Source organism: Trichosurus vulpecula, chromosome 1 (assembly GCF_011100635.1).
Source record: "Trichosurus vulpecula isolate mTriVul1 chromosome 1, mTriVul1.pri, whole genome shotgun sequence".
Taxonomy (NCBI): Eukaryota; Metazoa; Chordata; class Mammalia; order Diprotodontia; family Phalangeridae; genus Trichosurus; species Trichosurus vulpecula.
In genome coordinates this window covers 83,192,913-83,212,723 of record NC_050573.1, presented here as the reverse complement: position 1 = coordinate 83,212,723, position 19,811 = coordinate 83,192,913, and the positions used below count along the sequence as shown (strand labels likewise).

General features: G+C 38.8%; 1 protein-coding gene across 1 annotated transcript in view; it reads left to right on the top strand.

Moving 5' to 3' along the window:
• The window catches only part of ARHGAP39 (Rho GTPase activating protein 39), a 283,264-nt gene that overhangs the window by 124,265 nt on the left and 139,188 nt on the right, over positions 1-19,811 (top strand). Inside the window, exon 3 of the mRNA XM_036742205.1 lies at positions 17,368-17,451. Within this exon, the coding sequence (XP_036598100.1) occupies positions 17,368-17,451 (84 nt within the window). The remainder of the gene's footprint in view (positions 1-17,367; positions 17,452-19,811) is intronic.

Sequence of the window (19,811 nt, the reverse complement as noted above, 5' to 3'; positions counted from 1 at the left end):
ATGTTTTGTCTTTGCCATATTCTTTTCATCGTATATGTTGTTTTCCTGGTTCTGCTCGCTTCCCTCTGTAGCAGTTCATATACATCGTCCAAGATTTTGCTAAAACCATCCCTTTCATCACTTTTTATGGCAAAATAGTATTCCATCCCAAAACATGTCTTTTAAAAAATTCTGTTGATATATTTTGTTTTTAACATCATTTTCATTTCTTTATATATCTCTACCCACATCTCTCTCTGTTGAGCTATTATTTTTAACAAAGAATAAAAAACAAGAAAAAAGGGGAAAAGTTTAACAAAACCAACTAACACATCAACTGAATCTGACAATATATGCAATATCCTATACCTAATAGTCTCTCAATTCTGAAAATATGGGAGGGAGATTCATTTTTATCCCACACTTCTACAAGGTTAAACTTTTTAGTCATTACAGTGATTCAAGTGAAGGCTCAAAGACTTCTTGTCACTGCTATTCCAATCCCTAATCTGCCCAAAACTTCTCGTCTTCAGCCTCTCCTCCCCACCTCTCATGTACTCCCACAACTTTTCAAGATGAAGAGTGTTCAATCAGAACCATCATGCCTGTGTTTTAAGTATATTCATTGGGTAAAGAAAGCATGATTTCTGTTCTGATTCCCTGTAGTTTCAGGCTGCTTCTTTTGTAGAAGTTTTGGTCTTGTCTCTTAAGCTCTGCCAATGAGAGACAGAGTTTCAAGTCTCAAGTCTCATGGAGGTTGTTTGACTGCTCTTAGTTAGCACTCAGGTAATTTATATAGTCCTACGCCTAATATGGCTTCATTGATTCTGTCCTGGAAGTGAGCCTCCTACCCAGCAGTGGCATCTGGCAGTCATGTTTCATTCATTTAACATTTGTCAAGCACCTGTTATGTGTTGGACCTGGTGCCCAGCTTTAGGGGTGCAAAGATGAAAAATGCAGCCCTTTCCCTCAAGGGGGGAGTAGAACAAAGACACAACTGGTGATGATAGAAGGTAGAATGTGATAGGGATAAAGAACAGAACAAAGGAAGTTTGAGGAGGGAACAATTAGGTCTGGGGAGGTATTGGAAAAGGAAGGCTTCAAAGGAGGGAAGTGATCACTCCACTGTATGTTGAAAGAAAACAAAGATTCCAAAAGGCAGATATGAGGAAGAGCTATGTTATAAGCATAGAAACCCTGAATCAAGAATGGCTTTGGTGAATGCAGGGAAGCTTGAAGGCAGAACAAGCGTGTGATTGAAACCTGGAAGTGGAGCCTGGAAAGATAGGTTTGAGCCATCTTGTAGAAGGCTTAAATGCTAGGCTAAGCAATTTGAGTTTTATTCTGAAAATAGTAGGGAACCAGTGAAGGTTCTTGAGCCAAGAGGGCAACACAGTCTTTAAGTCATATTAAGAGGATTGTTTATGATTAAAGGCAGAGAATGAATGAGCTCAAGGGTTAGTATACTATGAATACCATAGCTGCCTGCTTTTTCAGTAAGCTGGGATTCAAAAAGAAATATTGCATGTTTCCAGAAGTTTAAAAACTAACAAACAATTGTGCATTCAGATTGGATGGCCTTGTGTCAGTGAATGTGGCCTTAGGAAAAATAACTTTGGACTTGGAGGCCTAGCCTTTTATTTCAAACTGTCTAAAGCTGCCATAAGAAATGTAGAGAGATAAAAACACTGCAGAATCTATTCTGAAAATACAGAATGAGGAAATCTATGTCTCAGCTACCTTATAGCCTTCAAGTGTAAATAATAGTGTAGATTTAGGGGGCTTAAAAAACTACTATTCCAAAGTATGATGACTAGCATTGTATGTTTTCTACTAGTAGATTTCAATGAGACATTTTAACTCTCACAAATGCATCAGTTGGTACAACATAAATAGGTGTGAATATAGTCATTTGTAGTCAGAGGACAAGAACTGCTATGTGAGAGTCATGCTGTTTGTGGAGAGCAATTTGTTTTGCTGATAACCCAATACTGAGTTACCTCCTGTGTTGCCTACAAGGAATCTTTAGATGCTGGGATAGTGGGGTGGGGGTGTTGGAGGTGGGGAAGGGCATTCCTACTTGATCTATCAAATCCTGTTAAATATCACGTTCCCACAAAGTAGTTGACTAAAGTATTTAACCTACACCTACAATTCTCTTTGGACTCCCTATAGCCTTTATGTCACACTTTGCCTCAAAATTACAGTAGTACAGGTATGAAGTGACAAGGGCCTGAATCAGGGTGATAGCAGTGTCAGAGGTACAGAGGGAGCCCTGTAGGAGAGATGTAATAAAGGTAGAATCAACAGGCCATAGCAACAGATTGGATATGTGAGGTGAGTGTGAGTGAGCAGTCAAGGATGACACCTAGGTTGTGAGCCTTGGTGACTGGGAAGGTGATTGTAGCCCCAAAAGTAATAGAGAAAGAAGGACTTCCAGGTCATGTGAGCAACAAGATGCAGAACTAGACATTTTCTCTGATTTCCATCTCTCAAACCACGCCAAAACAGAAATTATATGCCAAAGGTAAAACAACTTCAGCTGTCTGTATGGTCTAGGACACTGGAAATCTAAATGGTTCAAAACAAAACCAAAGCCATAAACAGTTTCTCACAGACCCTGAGCACCTTTAGTACCCCTCTGCTACCTCAAAATGGGACAGTAAAAGAATATACCTATTTCTTAGTGCCACGTGAAACTTTTACAAAAACTGACCATGTACTAGGGGCACAGAGATATTGCAAATAAATGTAAAAAGGCAGGAAGAGTTAACACATCCTTTACAGAACGTAATTCAATTAAAAAAATTATTGGTTCAGGGATAGCAAACAAAAGATAGCGACCCAAATGGAGAACTAACAATGAAATCCTAAATACTGAGTGAGTCAAAGTACACATCTTAGAAACAGTGAATAATTATGTAAAAGAAAATGATAATGGTGAAACAACATGCCAAAATGTTGGGGATACAGGTAAGGCACCCACAGTGAGAGAATCATATCCTTACAAACATACAATAACTAAATAGAAAAAGAGAGGATTAATGAACGAACTATGCATTTTTTTAAAATTATAAAGTCAAATAAACCTGAAATCAGCACAAAGGAGAAAATATTAAAAATTAGAGGGAAATTAGATAAATTGGAAACAAAAAAATAGAAATGATAAATAAAACTAAAAGCTGGTTCTTTGAAAAGACTAAGAAAATTGATAAACTTAATTAATGTGATTAAAAGGAAGAGAGCAGAAAATCAATAAAATTGCAAATGAGCAAGTTAAAAATAGCAAAACAGAAAGAAATATAAAATACCCAAAGTATAAGAAGACCATATACAGATCTGAAGTAACCCAGTCTCAGGAAAGAAAATAGTTTTAGCTATATGCATCTTGGATAAGAAGGAAAATGGTTGAATGGGAAAAAGCTCTTTGTTTCAAATTTCTGTAATAAGGGTTTGGTATCCAAGGTATACAAACAATTAATAAATATACACACATGCATATCTTTGTGTGCATGAATATATGAATATATTGATATATCACCAATAACCATAGATGAGTGGTCAGAGGATTTAACAAACAGTTTTCACAGGAAGAATTGCCGTGTGCTTTCAGTCATATGAAAGAATGCTCAAAATCATTAATAATAAGAGAAATGCAGATCAAAATAACTTGAAAGTTTCACCTCATACCCTGCAAATTTGCAAAGATGACCAAAAACATGGTAATAATCAATGTTGGAGGGATTGTGGAAGGTTAGGCACACTAATATATTGTTAGTGGAGGTATGAAATGGTACAAACATTTTGGAAAGCAATTTGAAGTTATGCAAATAAAGTGACTAAAATGACCATATTCTTTGAACAAGACACTTCATTACTGGACTTATATCCCAAGGAAGCCACCTATAAGAAGAAAGTCAACATATATTCCAAAATATTTATGACAGTATTTTTTATGATAGCTAAAAATTGGAAACAAATAGATGCCTATCATTTCGGAAATGGTTAAACAAGTTGTGGTACATGAATGTAATGCAATATTGCTGTGCTGTAAAAAATGATATATTTGGTGATTACAAAAAAGCATGGAAAGATCTACATGAACTGATGCAAAGTAAAATTAAGCAGGGCCAAGAAAACAATGTACACATTGACTACAATAGTGTAAATGGAAAGAACAGCATATCAAAAAAATCAAAACTAAATTAATAAAATTATGAAGATTAAGCAAGACTCAAATGAAAAATTCTGAGCAGACACTCCCAAACCACCCCCTTACAGAGGTGGGAGGTTCACAGGTGTCAAACATTGCACATATTTTCAGACTTTTGCAGTGTATCAATCAGTTGTACTGATTTTTTTCAACTCTAAAAAAGTACTGTTTGTTATATGGAACAGCTCTTGGGGAAGGGAAGGAATATTTTCTGTAAGAAACAGAAAATATTAACAGAAGCTTATTTTTAAAAAACAGTAATAGAGAAACTGCTGTTAATAGCAGTAGAAATGTTTCTTGAGAGTTCAAAGATTTGGTCATTCTGTGTACCTTGGTTTTGGGGACCAGAGTTATAGGTTAGAAAGGAATGTGGGGCTTATTGCAGCTGTGCTTGTTACCTATGCCTTGGTATTATCAAGCTTTTGCCAAGTACTCCCTAGAGTCCTCAGAGGTGGATTATCATAGACTTGCCCTTTGGAGGTATTTGCCATATGTTTTTGAAGGGATAGAAATGGGAAGCTCTGTGAAATAGCTGTTCAGGCAGAAAGACTGATTTTCAAATAAATAATGTAAGCAGGAAAAGTGGTGGCTTTGTCCTGTAACCTTGATGTTGTCTTCTTTGTTGCTGCTTGGCAGAATAGAAGGGGAAGAGGTGGAGAGAGTGAGGGAGAGAAATCTCTAAACAGCACAGAGAGCAAAGAGACCTAGGATCTTTTCTTTGTTGAGCTCTGGCCAGTGTTTCTTCTCACTGCATTGTCTTACCTGCCTTTATGTCTGCCAGAGAATGTTAGTGAGAATAAGGCTGTCAGGTAACTTCCATCCAGTTTATGACAGATAAGGAATGATTTTACTGTAATAAGATGACTCAGCTGATTTACCAATATGAACTTTGAAGAAGAATCTTTTAAAAACGTATTTACTTAAAATAGAAAGTAAAAAAACCATTGCAGCAAGCCTTAAGACAAATAAGTAGACATTTTCCACATTTGTTGTGTGGCAGAATCTTGAATAAACTGAACTCCTGGATTCATAACGGATTCTTCTGCCAAAGGTAAAGATCTCAGTTTCCCTCCAGCCCTAGTTAAATGAATATGCTCTATTCCTCTTAGCCTTAGCCACATAGAATTTGCAGTTAAAGTACTCCAGGTAGGCAAAGATGACCAAAAAAACCAAAAGGTAGAAATAGTTGATTTTGGAGGATTTGTGGAAGAAACAGGCCCATACTGTCAGTCATTGTTATTCAGATATAGACTCCCTATCATGTACAGTCTCTGTTGGTGCCAGTTAGAATTTTGATAGTCAAATTTCTAGCAGACCACTTAAATAGCTACCACTGGTATTGCTTTTCTTTTTTTTTTAAAAAAAGTGATTGATCTCTATTTTTATATCCCCTTAATTTCTATACCTACCCTCTCCCACCATGGTCAGTCAGTCAATAAGCATTTATGAAGTGCCTACTATATACCAGGTACTGTGCTAAGTGCTGATGATAGAAAAAAATGCCAAAAGACAGATGTCCTTTTTTTAAAGAAGAGGGAATTTTTTAAAAAATAAGGCAGTTAGGCAAAACTACCTGCATCTGACAGCATATGGAATGTCCTGTACCCATAGTCTCAGTAAAGAAGGAAAGGAAATATCTTTCATCTTCTATGGGACCAAGCTTGATAATTATAATTAAAGTGTGATTATAATTAGAGAGTTCTTTCCATCTGTTGTTTGTTCAGTCATGTCCAACTCTTCATGACCCCATTTGGGAGTTTCTTACTAAAGATACTGGAAGGGTTTGCCATTTCCTTCTCCAGCTCATTTTACAGATGAGGCAAGCAGGGTTAAGTGACTTGCACAGGGTCACACAACTAGTATGTGTCTGAGGCTCAATTTGAACTCAGGAAGATGAGCATTCCTGACTCATCCTATCCACTGTGCCATCTAGCTATCCCTCTTTCTATTTACAGTGTTATAATCATTGTGTGTGCTGCTGTGCATATTGTCATGCTGTTTTAAAACTGAATTGGCCTATTTGGATTTCTTTCTTTTTGGTTTGGACTCAAATTTTCATAAGTGTGGGGAACCCCTGGCATGGAAATTCCCCCTCTGATGCAAATCCCCAAGTTGTCTGGGATCAGAGGGAGGTCTAGTGACTTGCCCTTGATCATATAATTTGTATATGTCAGGGAAGGAATGGGATTCTGATCTGCCTCCAAGTCTGGCTTTGTATCCTCTCTACCATGCTACATCCTTTGGGACTCATAGCAGGTATGAGAAAATAGGAACGTCAGGACAAGAAGGAATTGTTTAGATGTTTCTGAGAGTGCTTGGCAATATCCTGAAGGTATGCAGAGTAGAACCTTTAACCTTGCGGCTCATCTATTAAGGATTATAGAATGTTAGCGTTGAGGGTGACCTTAGAGATTATCTAATTCAGCCCTTTCGTTTTCCAGTAGAAGAAACTGACATCCTGAGAGAAGTCACTTGATGGTGCTAACCGCTAGTGAGTGCTAGCAAGTGGTGCTCCAACTTCAAACCCCAAGCACTTTTCCCTATTTCACATTTGTGTAGACTCTCCTTTTAGCAAAGGCTTGAGTTCTCAAAGAACTGTAGAAAAAGGGAAGCAATCCTCTCTGTCTGGGAAACAGTCAGGACTTAAATGAAAGATCTTATGCATTGTACCCCAGCCTCTGCATTACTGCAATTTCATGGAGAGAAGCGTTTATCAAGGGAAGCTGGATTCTCTTTGACTCTGGTCATAACTTCTGTCTCCAGCATGTGTTCTTCCAGAGAAACGTCCTCTGAGAAGTCAGAAGGTCATGAGGCTCAGCAGTTCAAGTCAACAAACATTGGTTATATGCAAGGCACTGAATGCCAAAGTGCAGGAGGTACAAAAAAAAAGGAAATAGTCCCTGTCCTAAACAAGTGGATGTTCCTCAGGGCATGCAAGGGGGCTTCATATACACAATTAAATAAAATGTATTTATAATTATATAATAAATAATGTGTCATAAAGACTCCCCTGTGAAGTAGTGAATATAAGTACTATGATCCTTATTTTGCAGAAGAGGGAACAGAAAGCCAAAAAGGTGAGTGACTTGCCACCAATCACAGGAAGTGCTTCAGGCCAGAGGTCAGGTTCAGGTATCCTGACTTTTCGCTATACTACCCTGCTCCTGAGAAGCACCAAGTGCATCCAGAGGCAGAATAGGGGCTTCCTCTTCAGATTGAGGCACCAAATCTTATAGAGAATATTCCTATCTGTACAGTGAGATTGCTGTCATGAGGAATTTGTGCCCAAATTATCCTTACATGCCAGCAGCCTCTCCCAGATTCTGTTTTTCATGACTCCTGGGAAGAGGGAAGGAGAGGCTGTGAATTGGATGGGACCATTTGTTACCATTTGTTGGCACAGTAGGATGCTTCCTGTGCTGCTGCAGTGATGATCATGACACATAGGCATGATTGAGGATTAATGCAGTGTGTCTGGCTTGCTGTTTGCTGCATGCCAAACACATGGCAGATGCTTTTTCAACCCTTCCCCTGCCCATGCAGGACCCTGGAGCGAAAGCTCATTATATGTGCTTCTGGATCTCAGGCAGCATTACATTGCATGGCAGGATGCAGCCCTGTGAGAGGGAGCAGCTTTAATTAAGTCTGGAACTATTTAATTGGGGTCCTTCATGGAGGTGAATTGTGAACTACCATGATGTGGCCTAGAATTGCAGTATTTTTTAAGCCAGCTGAATGTGACATGGTCTGGGTCTCTCTTTAGAGTCATGGTTTTTTTGTAACACTCCACAGAGGCACCATTAAAGAGTATGGTGGTCATGTGACGTGACATCAAGTCACAGCTCTGTTGCTAATTAGCTGTGTGACATTGGGTAAGTCACTTAATTTCTTTTATCCTCTGTTTTCTTAACTGTAAAACAAGAGGGTTGGACTAAATTATCTTTAAGGTCCCTTTCAGCTCTAACAGTCTGACAGAACTTTGATACAGTAGAAAGAGATTTGTATTTGTTGTAAGAGAATTTAGGTTCAAATCTTGGCTTTGCGTATTTGCTACCTGTGTTGAACTTGAGCAAGCCAATTAATCTATTTAGAGGTTAATTTGCTCATCTGTATAATTAAATGCCAGACTAAAGCTTTTAAAACAGGGAATGGCATGCTCAGACCTTTGTTTTAGGAACATCATTTTAATAGCAGTGTGGAAGGTTGGATGGGGAGGGAGGAATTTGTGTGGCTAAGCAAGTTTGCCTCCCCCTCATAAGTCTGTCTCTGTTAACTATGCTTAGCTAGGATGAGTGAGAGGGTTCTTAGCCTAGAGAGTTCCAAGGAGAATCCTTCTGGTCATAAGGTTCTCCTTAAGGACCTAGCCATTAGATCCCTTGGCTAGAAATTCCTTGGGCCTATATGTCCTGGAGTAGGTGTGAGTATGTAACTATACTGTGCTGAGATTGGCAGAGGAAATTCCCTCCACCACATGAAGTAGCTGACATGACAAATGCTGCCCAAACCTTTTGTGTATTTCCACAACTCTAGTTAATGTACATCGCAGCTGTGTCCATTTGTCTTCTTGGCATGGTATGTGGTCAGCACTTATTTGTCTCTTTTCCTTCAAAGCACTTCTTCTGCCTGAGGAAAACAAGATAATAATTTCTTTGGCCTCCTTGCTTTCTCCTTAGAACTTTCTGTATTACCATGAGTTAGTGTCCTGTACTTTCTAATGGACAACACTTTCCTATGAAATTTTTTACTGATTAGAGCATGAAAGCAGAAACTCAGATATTGAGGATATGGCTGGTGCTATCTATATCAATTTAAACAACAGAAATAAAGTTTCCCCAAATCTTTGAAACTTAGATCTGAAAAGGACCTTAGAGATCATTTCATCCAGTCCCTTTATTTTGCTGAGGCCAAGTAGGAACTTACTTTGAGGTTCTGACGTTTAGGCCTTTGAGCTACCTTCCCCTGCTGTATTTTTGCAGATTGAATAAAGTGTCTGTGAGACTGTGTACAAGTCCCATCCCCTTGCTGGGTCTCAGTTTCCTCATCTGTGAATTTGACTTCTTGTACTGACAGTTCAATGATATTTCATATTTTAAGAGTATCTATAAATTTGCCATTGATTTTGCAAGAAGCTTTTATATTGATACTGGCAGGTCGTTGTTAGCTCACCCTCCCCAGTCCCAATGCACGCACACACACACATGTACACACACACACCACCCCACCTATCAAACCTTAAGGGCTGAAACTGTATCAGACCTATCTTTATGTCTCCTATGACCAGCACAGGACTCTGCACATAGCAAGCCTTTAATAAATATTTATTGGATTGAATTAATTAGCAGAATATTTAACCTTTTCTGCTTGGTAACTGGGGTATCTATGAAATGCTCAAGCACAGAATGCCTTCTGACAGTTGAGAATTGTGGCAAATAATCATGGTTCAGATGCTACTCTTTCTAAAGTTAAATTTAAGTAAATTAAAACCTATTTTGTTTTAAGACTATGTGTAGGGGAAACTAGGTGGTGCAGTGGACAGAGTACCCACCCTGGAGTCAGGAGGACCTGAGTTCAACTGTGGCCCCAGACACTTGACACTAACTAGCTTTGTGACCTTGGGCAAGTCACTTAACCCCAATTGCCTTGCCTACCCCCCTCAAAAAAAACGAAACTAAACATGAATATGTATATAGGTACAACACTCACCTACAAACATATACTTCCTCCACCAAAATTACCTTGCATTTACATATATGTGTGTAGATATAGACATATGTGTATATATGTATGTGTACATACACACAGAGAGTATGTACTAGAAATGTTAACAATAAAATCCCATGAATCCAAAATTCTCTTATTCTCAAATGAGAAATATAAGAAAACATCCCAAAAAGGAGAGCTTGCCCTCAAGCAGCAGAACTGTTACGAATTTCACAGCCCAAACTGGATGCATTCTCACTGAAACTCAATGGGCAAATACCTTTAAGGGATTACTCTATCCTCAGTTCCCATTCAGCTCTCTCCCCTGGGCCTTGTCATCTTCAGTTATTCCCTTCTAAAGGAGAAGAGAACTACTGGATTATCAATCAATCATTAAACATATTAAAATCACCTATTAGGTGTCAGGCATATGTGAGGCATTTAGAACATGATTTAGAAAATAAAACAAGCCATTTTTCCAAGCACCGTATGAAGCCAAGTACATATTTAACAACACCAGTTAGGATTTACATAATACTTTGTGCCAGGTACTGTGTTAAATACTTTACAACTTTACAATTATTATTTCATTTGAGCCTTATGACAACCCTGGGAGGTTGGTCTTACTATCCCCCATTTTACAGACAAGGAAATTGAGACAAAGAAGGGTTAAGTGATTTGCCCAGAAGTCACATAGCTAGTAATTGTCTGAGGCTGGATTGGAACTCAGGTCTTCCTGACTGCAAACACTGTGCTCTACCCATTGCATTACCCAGCTGCCTCTTTATCTGTGTAGAGAATAAATATAAATAAATACCACGTAGTTAAATACAAGGTAGTTTTAGAGGGTCCCTAGCATTTGGGGGGTTTAAGGAAGGGCTTCATGTTAGAAGGAAGAGGGCACTAGCAGTTAGGGGAATGAGAAAGGGCTTCATTTGGAGCTTCCATTGTTATTCTGGTTTAGCAGTCTATCCTAATTGAATATAATCATGTTCCACTGAGGTAGTCTTTCAGTGACTGATTGTGGCACAAGGACATTCATGGGATCCTGAAGGTCGTTCTAGCAGAGCAGAAGTCTTTGAAATTTGAAAGGTTTTGTTAAGGGGAGGGAAATGAGGTCCAGGAACCCCAAATCTGGAGTTCCAGATGGGGTTGTTGAGAGGGAGTACCCCTCAAAGACCTGAATACTGGAAAGGGTCCGGGCTGTCTGGAATAAATTCACGATCTCAAACATTCTTAAGTCAAGGTGGCAAAGATTTATTACACTTTACAGTGGGCAAGAGTTCTTAGGGAACCTAAGGGCTACAGGGAAAGTTTAAATACGAGATTTGGGGGTGAAACCTGTCAATTAGGTGTTTTGGGGTAGGATTAGGGAGTGGTTAAGGGGTGGTCAGTTCTTAAAGGAACATGCACTTTTTGTATCTACTGCGCAGGTATCTCACCCAAAGTTCACTGGGAAATGGCCCAAGGAGGGGCTACCTGGTGGTGTGGTTTTGGCTGTGAAATGTCACTAAGTCAACCAAAGGTCAGGGCTGGCTGGAGATATCCAGGTTGCTTCCATCAAATGTCTTGTTAGACAAGATGAATGCAAGGGAGTATACATTTGACTATGTCTAGGATACATATCAGGAAGGTCAGTAAGTAGTAAATATTGTTATGTCCCAGTGCACAGCCAGTTAGCACATACACAAGGAGTCCAAACTAATAAATTCTATATGTGTGGCTGGCCGCGGTATCAGGAGGAGAGAGAAGTGTTTGGCTAAGGCATGCTGCCTTTGAACTGGAGAGGGACTGCTAGGGCCAGTGCTTTGAAGCTAGTAAGAGATGTGATTTTAGAACTGAGGTCCAGGCACAGGCACCCAAGCAGAGGTTAAAGAGAAATGTGATGTTAGAATTAGGGTCCAAGCACAGGCACCCCATCAGTTTCAAACACAGAAACAAATACGGAAACCTTGACAAACTATATTTTTAATCCAAGGACTAGTCATATTATGTGTAGAATACAAGCCACCAATTGATGAATTTATTTCACCATTAGCAAATCATAAAAACCATATATGAAGGCAAAGAAGACTAGAACTCAAGTCAACAAGTATTTGTTAGGTGCCTACTATGTGTCAGACAGGAACAAAGAAAGGCAAAAGACAGTCCTTGTTCTCAAACAGCTTACATTATAATGGGGAGGGGTAAGGAAACAGACAAGTTGTAAACAGGTATGTATCAACAAGCTATATCTATATTTATCTATCTATCTACCTATCTCTCTCTCTCTCTTTCTTCATATATGTGTGTGTGTATATATATATATATATATATATGGAGATAATCAACAAGGGAAAGGTATTAGCAAGTGAGAGACTGAGTGAGACAGACTTCTGTTAGAAGGTAGAAGCTGGGATTTTAGCAGGGGCTTGAAAGAAGCCAGAGAAGCCAGGAGGTGGAGATGATGGGGAAGAACATTTGAGGCATGGGGGCAGCGAGTAAAAATATTTGGAGTTGGAAAATGGAGTGTCATGTTCAAGAAACAGCAAAGAGGTCAATGTCCATATCACAAGAGTATGTGAAGGGGAGTAAGGGAAAAAAACTGGAGGAAGGAAGGAAAGAGTCAGGTTCTGAATGGCTTTAAAGGCTAAATTTTATATTTGATCTTAGGAGGTAATAGGAGTTTTTGAATGAGGGAATACCATGGTCAGAACTGCGCTTTAAGAACATTTTGGCAGCTGAGTGGAGTATGGACTAGAGTGGGGAGAGACTTGAGGCAGACAGGCCTACCCCCAGGTTATTGCAATCAGTGATAAGGTCTTGCATCAGAGTGGTAGCAGTGTCAGCGGAGAGGAAGGGACATACAAGACCAATGTGATGAAGGTAGAATTGATAAGACTTAGCATCAGATTGGCTCTGTGGGGTGGGAGAAAGGAGTCAAAGGTAACATGTAGATTGCAGAGCTGGTGACTGAAAAGATGGTGGTGCTTTTGACAGTAACAGAAAAGTTAGGAAGAAAGGAAGGCCTAGAGGGGAAAGATAATTAATTCCATTTTAGACATGTTGACTTTTAAGATGGACTTTTAAGTTTAGAAGTAAAAAGGCAGAGGGGAGTGGCTCACTGACGAAATCATGGAGTCTTGAAGTTGGAGATCGTGAAGGACACACCAACTTGAAATAATCTATCAGTGATGTTTGCTGCAAGGGACAGTAGATCAAGTGCCAGACCTGGAGTCAGACTAATCTTCCTGAGTTCAAATCTGGTCTCAGACATTTACTAGCTGTGACCCTGGGCAAGTCACTTAACCCTGTTTGCCTCAGTTTACTCGTTGTAAAATGAGCTAGAGAAGGAAATGGCAAACCACTCCAGTATCTTTGCCAAGAAAACCCTAAATGAGGTCGCGAAGAGTTGGGTATGAGTGAAAATGACCGAAAGACTTTTGCTTCGCCCACCATTTGAGAGCCTTAAGGATCTCCCAGCTAACAGTGGCTGCAGACACTCAGGCATGAAATTTATCCTGACACTTTTATTTTCTCACCAAGGCACATCACAGACTTTGCATACTTAGACTTAGAGCCCAAAGGATTTGTACTTTGCTTTAGGGGTATAATTGCAACACAGAACTTGAGTTTTAAAGACAAACAATGAAAATATGCAACAAATGCACAGGGGGAGCTCTTTTACAAGACTAGTGAAGCACTTGGTATGATACCAGCCACTCCACAAACCTGCACTCTCATTTTTTCCTCTACTGGGCGTAGCTGTGAATGTGCATAGTTGCCAATGTGGAAGTGAAAATGAGATTACTAATAAATCATGAGAATGCTTGAAATCAAAAAAGTTAAACACATGAATGTTGAGGGTTGACTGTATCTTCAAAAAACTATTAAACTGGGTATACTCTTTGACTTAGTGATAATACTACTAGGGCTGTACCCCAAAGAAACAAAAGAAAGTTGGAGAAGACCCATATTTACAAAAATAACTATTGCAGCTTTCTTTGCAGTGACAAAAAATAAAAAATGAAAACCGAGGTGGCAATGGCAGGGGCATCCATAGGGGAATGACTGAGCAAGTTATGGTATATGAATGTGATGAAATACTGTGGTGTTGTAAGAAAATATAAATGAGTTGGTTTCATAGAAACCTGGGAAGACTTGTATGAAGCAAGCAGAACCAGAGGAACAATTGAGTAATAACAATAATACTTTAAAAACAAGCAACTCTGAAAGACTTGGGTGCCCTGATCAATACAGTGACTAACTGCAGTTTGAAAGGACCCATGAATAAAAATAATACCATTTTCTAGTCTAGATAGAGAGGTGATAGATTCAAAGTTCAAAGTGAGGTGATTTTTTTTTGGCCATGGTCAATGCAGGAATTTGTTTTGTATTACTATACATGTTTGTAACATCTTTTGCTTTCTTAGTGGGGGATGGAGGAGAGCGGAAAGTGAGGGAGAGAATGTGGACTTTAAAATAAATTTTTAAAAATAACTGTGTACTTCAACTAACTCATATATATGTATGAAAAAACTAGAGTTTATTATCCAGCCTTGTGAATCCATTCAAGTTTCAAAAGATAAGTTCCTAATTGATTCCCCTGTTGTCCTCCCCCCAAAAAACAGTAGAGGAGGAAAAAGAAATCTATCTCTATAAGAATATCTCTAGCAGTGCAAGAACAAATAACTGGGGAAAAAAAACAATATTTCTGTCCATTAGGGGAGCCACCAAACAAATTAGGGTATGTGAGTGTAAAGGAATACTACTGTGTTGTAAGAAATCAATTTGAAAATTCAAAGAAGTATGAGAAGACTTCTGTGACTTGATACTGAATAAAAAAATTTTTAAAAACCCCAACAAACCAGTGCATGTAGTGACCATCGTGGACAGACATTAGGGTATAGTAAAGGCTTCATTTAGAATATGATTGTTGAGCTTGCTAAATATTTTTTATTTAGTGTTTTATTTTTCCCATTTACATGTAAATAAAATATTTAATGTTTTTAAAACTTTGAGTTCCAAATTATCCCCTTTCCTACATCTCCACCCTGCCTCATTGAGAAGCCAAGCAATTCAATATAGGTTATACAGTATGCAGTCGTGCAGAATGTTTCTATATTAATCATGTTGTGAAAGAAAGCATAGACCAAAAAAAAAAAACCTCAAAAATAAAGTAAAAAAAGTATGTTTCACTCTATATTCACACACCATCAGTTCTTTGTCTGGGGATGGATAGTATTTTTCATCCTAAGTCCTTCAGAGCTGTCTTGGATCATTGTATTGCAGAGAATAGCTAAGTCATTCACAGCTGATCATCTTATAGTATTGCTGTTACTTTGTACATAGTGCATTTTACTTTGCATCAGCTCATGTAAGTCTCTCCAAGTTTTTCTGAGTGCATCCTGCTTATTATTTCTTTAGCACAATAGGATTCCATCATAATCACATACCATAATTTGTTCAGCCATTCCCCAGTTGATGGGCATCCCTTCAATTTACAATTCTTTCCCACCAGAAAAGACTGCTATAAATATTTTTGTACATATAAGTCTTTTTTTAAAATCTCTTTTGTGATACAGACCTGGTAGTGGTATTGCTAGGTTAAAGGGTATGCATGGTTTTGTAGCCCTTTGGGCATAGTTCCAAATTGCTCTACAGAATGGTTGAATCAGTTCACAACTTCACAAACAGTGCATTAATGTCTCATTTTTCCCACATCGCCTCCACCATTTGTCATTTTCCTTTTCCGTTAGCCAATCCTAGTAGGTATGAAGTAGTACCTCAGAATTGTTTTAATTTGCATTTGGCCAATGAATGAGTTAGAGCATTTTTTCATATGGTTATAGGTAGCTTTTATTACTTCACCTAAAAACTGTTCATATCTTTTGATCGTTTATCAATTGGGGAACGGCTCTTACTTTTATAAATTTAACTCAGTTTCTATATGTTTTAGAAATGAGGCCTTTATCAGAGAAACTTGCTTCAAAATTTTTTTCACAGTGCCAACTGAATTTCCCTCCTTCCTATTTCCCCCTTGTTCTATTCTCTGTCTCCTTTCACCCTATTCATCCTCCAAAGTGTTTTGCTTCTGACTACCTGCTCCTCCTCCAACCTGCCCTCCTTTCTATCACCTTCCCCCCCTTTCTCTTATCCCCTTTCCCTCTTATTTTCCTGTAGAGTGAGATAAATTTCTATACCCAATGGAATGTGTATGTTATTCCCTCTTTGAGCCAATTCTTATGAGAGTAAGGTTCACTCACTCTGCCTTACCTCCCCACTCTTCCCCTCCACTGTAAAAGCTTTTTCTTGCCTCTTTTATGTGAGATAATTTACCCCATTCTACCTCTCCCTTTCTCTTTTTCCCCCAATTCATTTCTCTCTCACCCCTTAATTTGACTTTTTTCTTTTTGTAGAACTGCCGTATTTTAACAAAAACCCATGCCTCCTCTTGCATGAGAGTGAAAAATTTGGTGAAACTGGATTGCTTGAGTCTAAGGGTGGCTTTCATCTTCCTGCCCTGAAGAGCAACCCACTGGGGTTGTAGGGGCTGACTCCCCTAGTGATCATGGGCAAATCAGTCTCACTGAATCTGTTTCCTCACCTTAAAATGGAAATAATAATAATAATTATGGTTCTGAACCCCCTGGGTTGTTGTGAGAATCAAATTGGATGATATTTGTAAAATTCATTTTAAACCTTATATCTATATCAGACCTGGTGGTATCCTTTCACAAAAGTGTGCTATCTCTCCCTCATTGCCTGTAACTTATGCCTCTGTCCCCTGGGTGTTTCAGATAGCCTGAAACCTTCCCTTGTAGATTGAAACATGCCATAGCAAAGACCTGTTATTGTATGTATTTATTTATGCATGGCTATTTCCTTTATGAAACTTCCTCTAAGTTCCATGACAACTGAGATTGGAATAGTTACTTGGTATAGGTATTATTACCCCATTTTAGAAATGAGGAAACTGGCAGAGAGATTTAGTGATTTTATTCAAAATCACATGGCTAGTAAGTGGCAGAGGCAGTTTTCAACCCATTTCTTTTTGCTTCAAGTTCAGTACTTTGTCCTATACATATCCATCCACTCTTGAGTCTCTACTCTGAAAGCTGGGGGGTGGAGTGGAATAAAACAAGCGCATACCTACAATTCAGTAAGGCAATACTTCCTAAAGCTTCCTAGTTAGGGTTGTCTCGGGAAGCGATGGCTTTCTCCCAACTACAAGTCGAGTAGAGATTGAATGATCACTTTCCTAGAATGTTGTAGAGGGAATTCTTGTCCAGGTATGGGTTGAATTAGATGGCCACTGCGGTCTCTTCTAATTTGGAGTCTCAGTGAGCAGTGTGTTGGAGCTGCCAACTCATACACTTATGTGTATATGTGTGTATAATCAAAGAAATGTGAATGTCAAAGATACTATGATTTGTCATATGTTGAAATGGCTTTTGCTCAATTTGATATGCAATTTTCCTCTTGCTCTGTTTCAGTTCTTCCCCATCGGGAGTATTCCTTGAGAAGGACTATGAGATTTATCGTGATTACAACGCAGAAGGCCAGCTTCTTCATTACAGGTAGTGAATATTTACTTCCGTGCTTTTGGTAACTGTCCTTTACTAGGAAAGAAAGAGGAGGTCTTTTCAATGTATTTTGAGATGCTGTGGGGGAATGGGGGAGGGGGCAAAGGGATGGAGAGGGGAGATCCTTGGGGGGTGCGGAGACTCCCGATTCCTGAAACATCCAAGATTAACAAAGTTGTCCATCTTACACCAAGTGACTGCTCGACTCATATTAAGGGATCTTTTTTGAAGATGTTTGTCTTTCTGTTAGCAAACTGTTTAGCATCTTTCTTTTTTATCAAGCTGTCTAAGATTTAGCCTAGATCTATTAATCTCATAGTTAGACCAGTTTTTTTCCCTTCTTTATCTGGTAACTAATCTTATACATAGCCAACCACATCCTATTGATGTTTCTTTCTTCCCTTTTTTTAGTACATTCACTTTTTAACCTCAGATGAGTTCCTTTGGTCCCTTCTTTTGGTTGCCTCTTATTTTTATCTCTGCCTTTTATCTAATCTCTCTCTTTGTGCTGACTGTCTTCACAGCCTTCTCCCTACACTTCTTATCTGTCCCATTTAACTTAGTCCTACCTCTCTTAGAAAGGATAGAATTTCATGCCTCCTTTTAGTCATACATACATACATACAATACACACATACTTAGAGTGGGAAGGCAAAGTACTTGGCACAACATCTGGCACAGAGAAGATTCTATGTAAATGTTAGCTATTTTTACCTATCAGTATTATTATTCCTTATTCCTTCGGTACTGTTTTGTCTGCCCCTCTCTAATGTATCTGATTTGCAACTGTGTATTTGTTATATCATATTTACTAGATTATAAACTCCCATTAGTGCAATGATTGTGTCTTAACTAAACTTTAAATATTTCTCAGCACCCAAGGCACTTGAGAATGTTTGCTGCATTGAGTTGGATTCTTTTTTCCCTACCGCTCTCCCCACATTAAATATTTTGCCTGGCATACTCTCTCCATCTTATTTCTTTAATTCCTGCTCCTAAATGTTTCTCCATCATTTCCATTGTCTGTAACATACTCCTTGTTCCTCTCCCCAGATATCTCTTTTTTATCTCCTTTATTCTCTTCTTTATCTTTAACCTCCAACTTCTACATATTCTACCCACATCATTTGGTTATCTTATCCTCACTATGGGCTTCTCAGTTCCCCTTTCACCTCTTTGCCACTTCTTCCATAATATTTTTGTTCCCTTTTTTCTGTATACCAGAGACAAGTGAAGAAATTAAAACTCCAGAAAGCTAAATGACACATCCATTATAATAACAATAATAATAATAATTCACCCTTTTCCCCAACCTAAAACAGAATTGCTTCCTAATTAGTATAATTGAAATTTTCCTTCTCGTTGTTTCCTCTCTACTCACCTGATCAACAACACCTTGTAGCTCCAGTGACTCTTTCTGCTCCGCCTCTGAGGCAAAGGTGCCAGAGGTGATGGGTTTGTTTGTTGTCTAATACACTTTCTTGTTTGTACAACAGTGTATACAGAACCATTAGCGTGCTGTCCCAAAGTGAGGGCAGTAATAATCCTTGAGCTCCTCCCTTGTCCAGACATTAGCATTTTCTAGTGTGATAGTAACCCATTTTCTTAGAAAAGGTACTTTATTTTCTACACCCTCCTTTCATAGCCTCTCTCCTGTTTTCCAGCTTTAGGGTTCTCATACTATTTTCTTCTCAAATTATTTCTTTGCCTGTGGCATCCTCCCCAGATCTCTCAGAATGTCAGTTCCCTCCAGAAATTATTTTTGTTTACTATAATGGAGGACTAGTCTTGCTAAAGTCTGTGCTCAGTTTATTGAATCTGAAGTTGTCAAATCAGAAAGGTATCTCAGAGGTGATCTCGTCTAACCTATATCTGAATAGGAATCTCCTCTCTAGGATTCATCACTGATGAATCACTTTCGAGCCTCCACTGAACAACCTCCTGTGATAAAGATATCACTGCTGCTGATGGCTGTTACCCTTCCACATTGGGACAGCTCTAATTGTTGGGAGGTTTTTCTTGAAGTTGAAATCTGCCACTTCCCCCCAACATTGCCAGCTTTTCTCTCTTGGAGCAAGCAAAGCCAGGGTAAACACTCTTCTGTTTGACAGTTCTTTAGATAAACAGCAGTCACATCCCCCCTAAGCTTTTTATTTTTCAGGCTAAAAACCTCCAGTTCTTTTAGCCCATCTTCATGTGGCATGACCTCCAGTCCTCTCACCATCTTGGTTCCTCTTGATATGTAGCAGTCAGTGTTCTTCCTCAAGTGTGTTGAAGCATACTGTAGGCTATACCATTGATTCAGTGGATGACTGTCCATAGCTCATTGGCTTTCTTATCTGTACCATGAACTT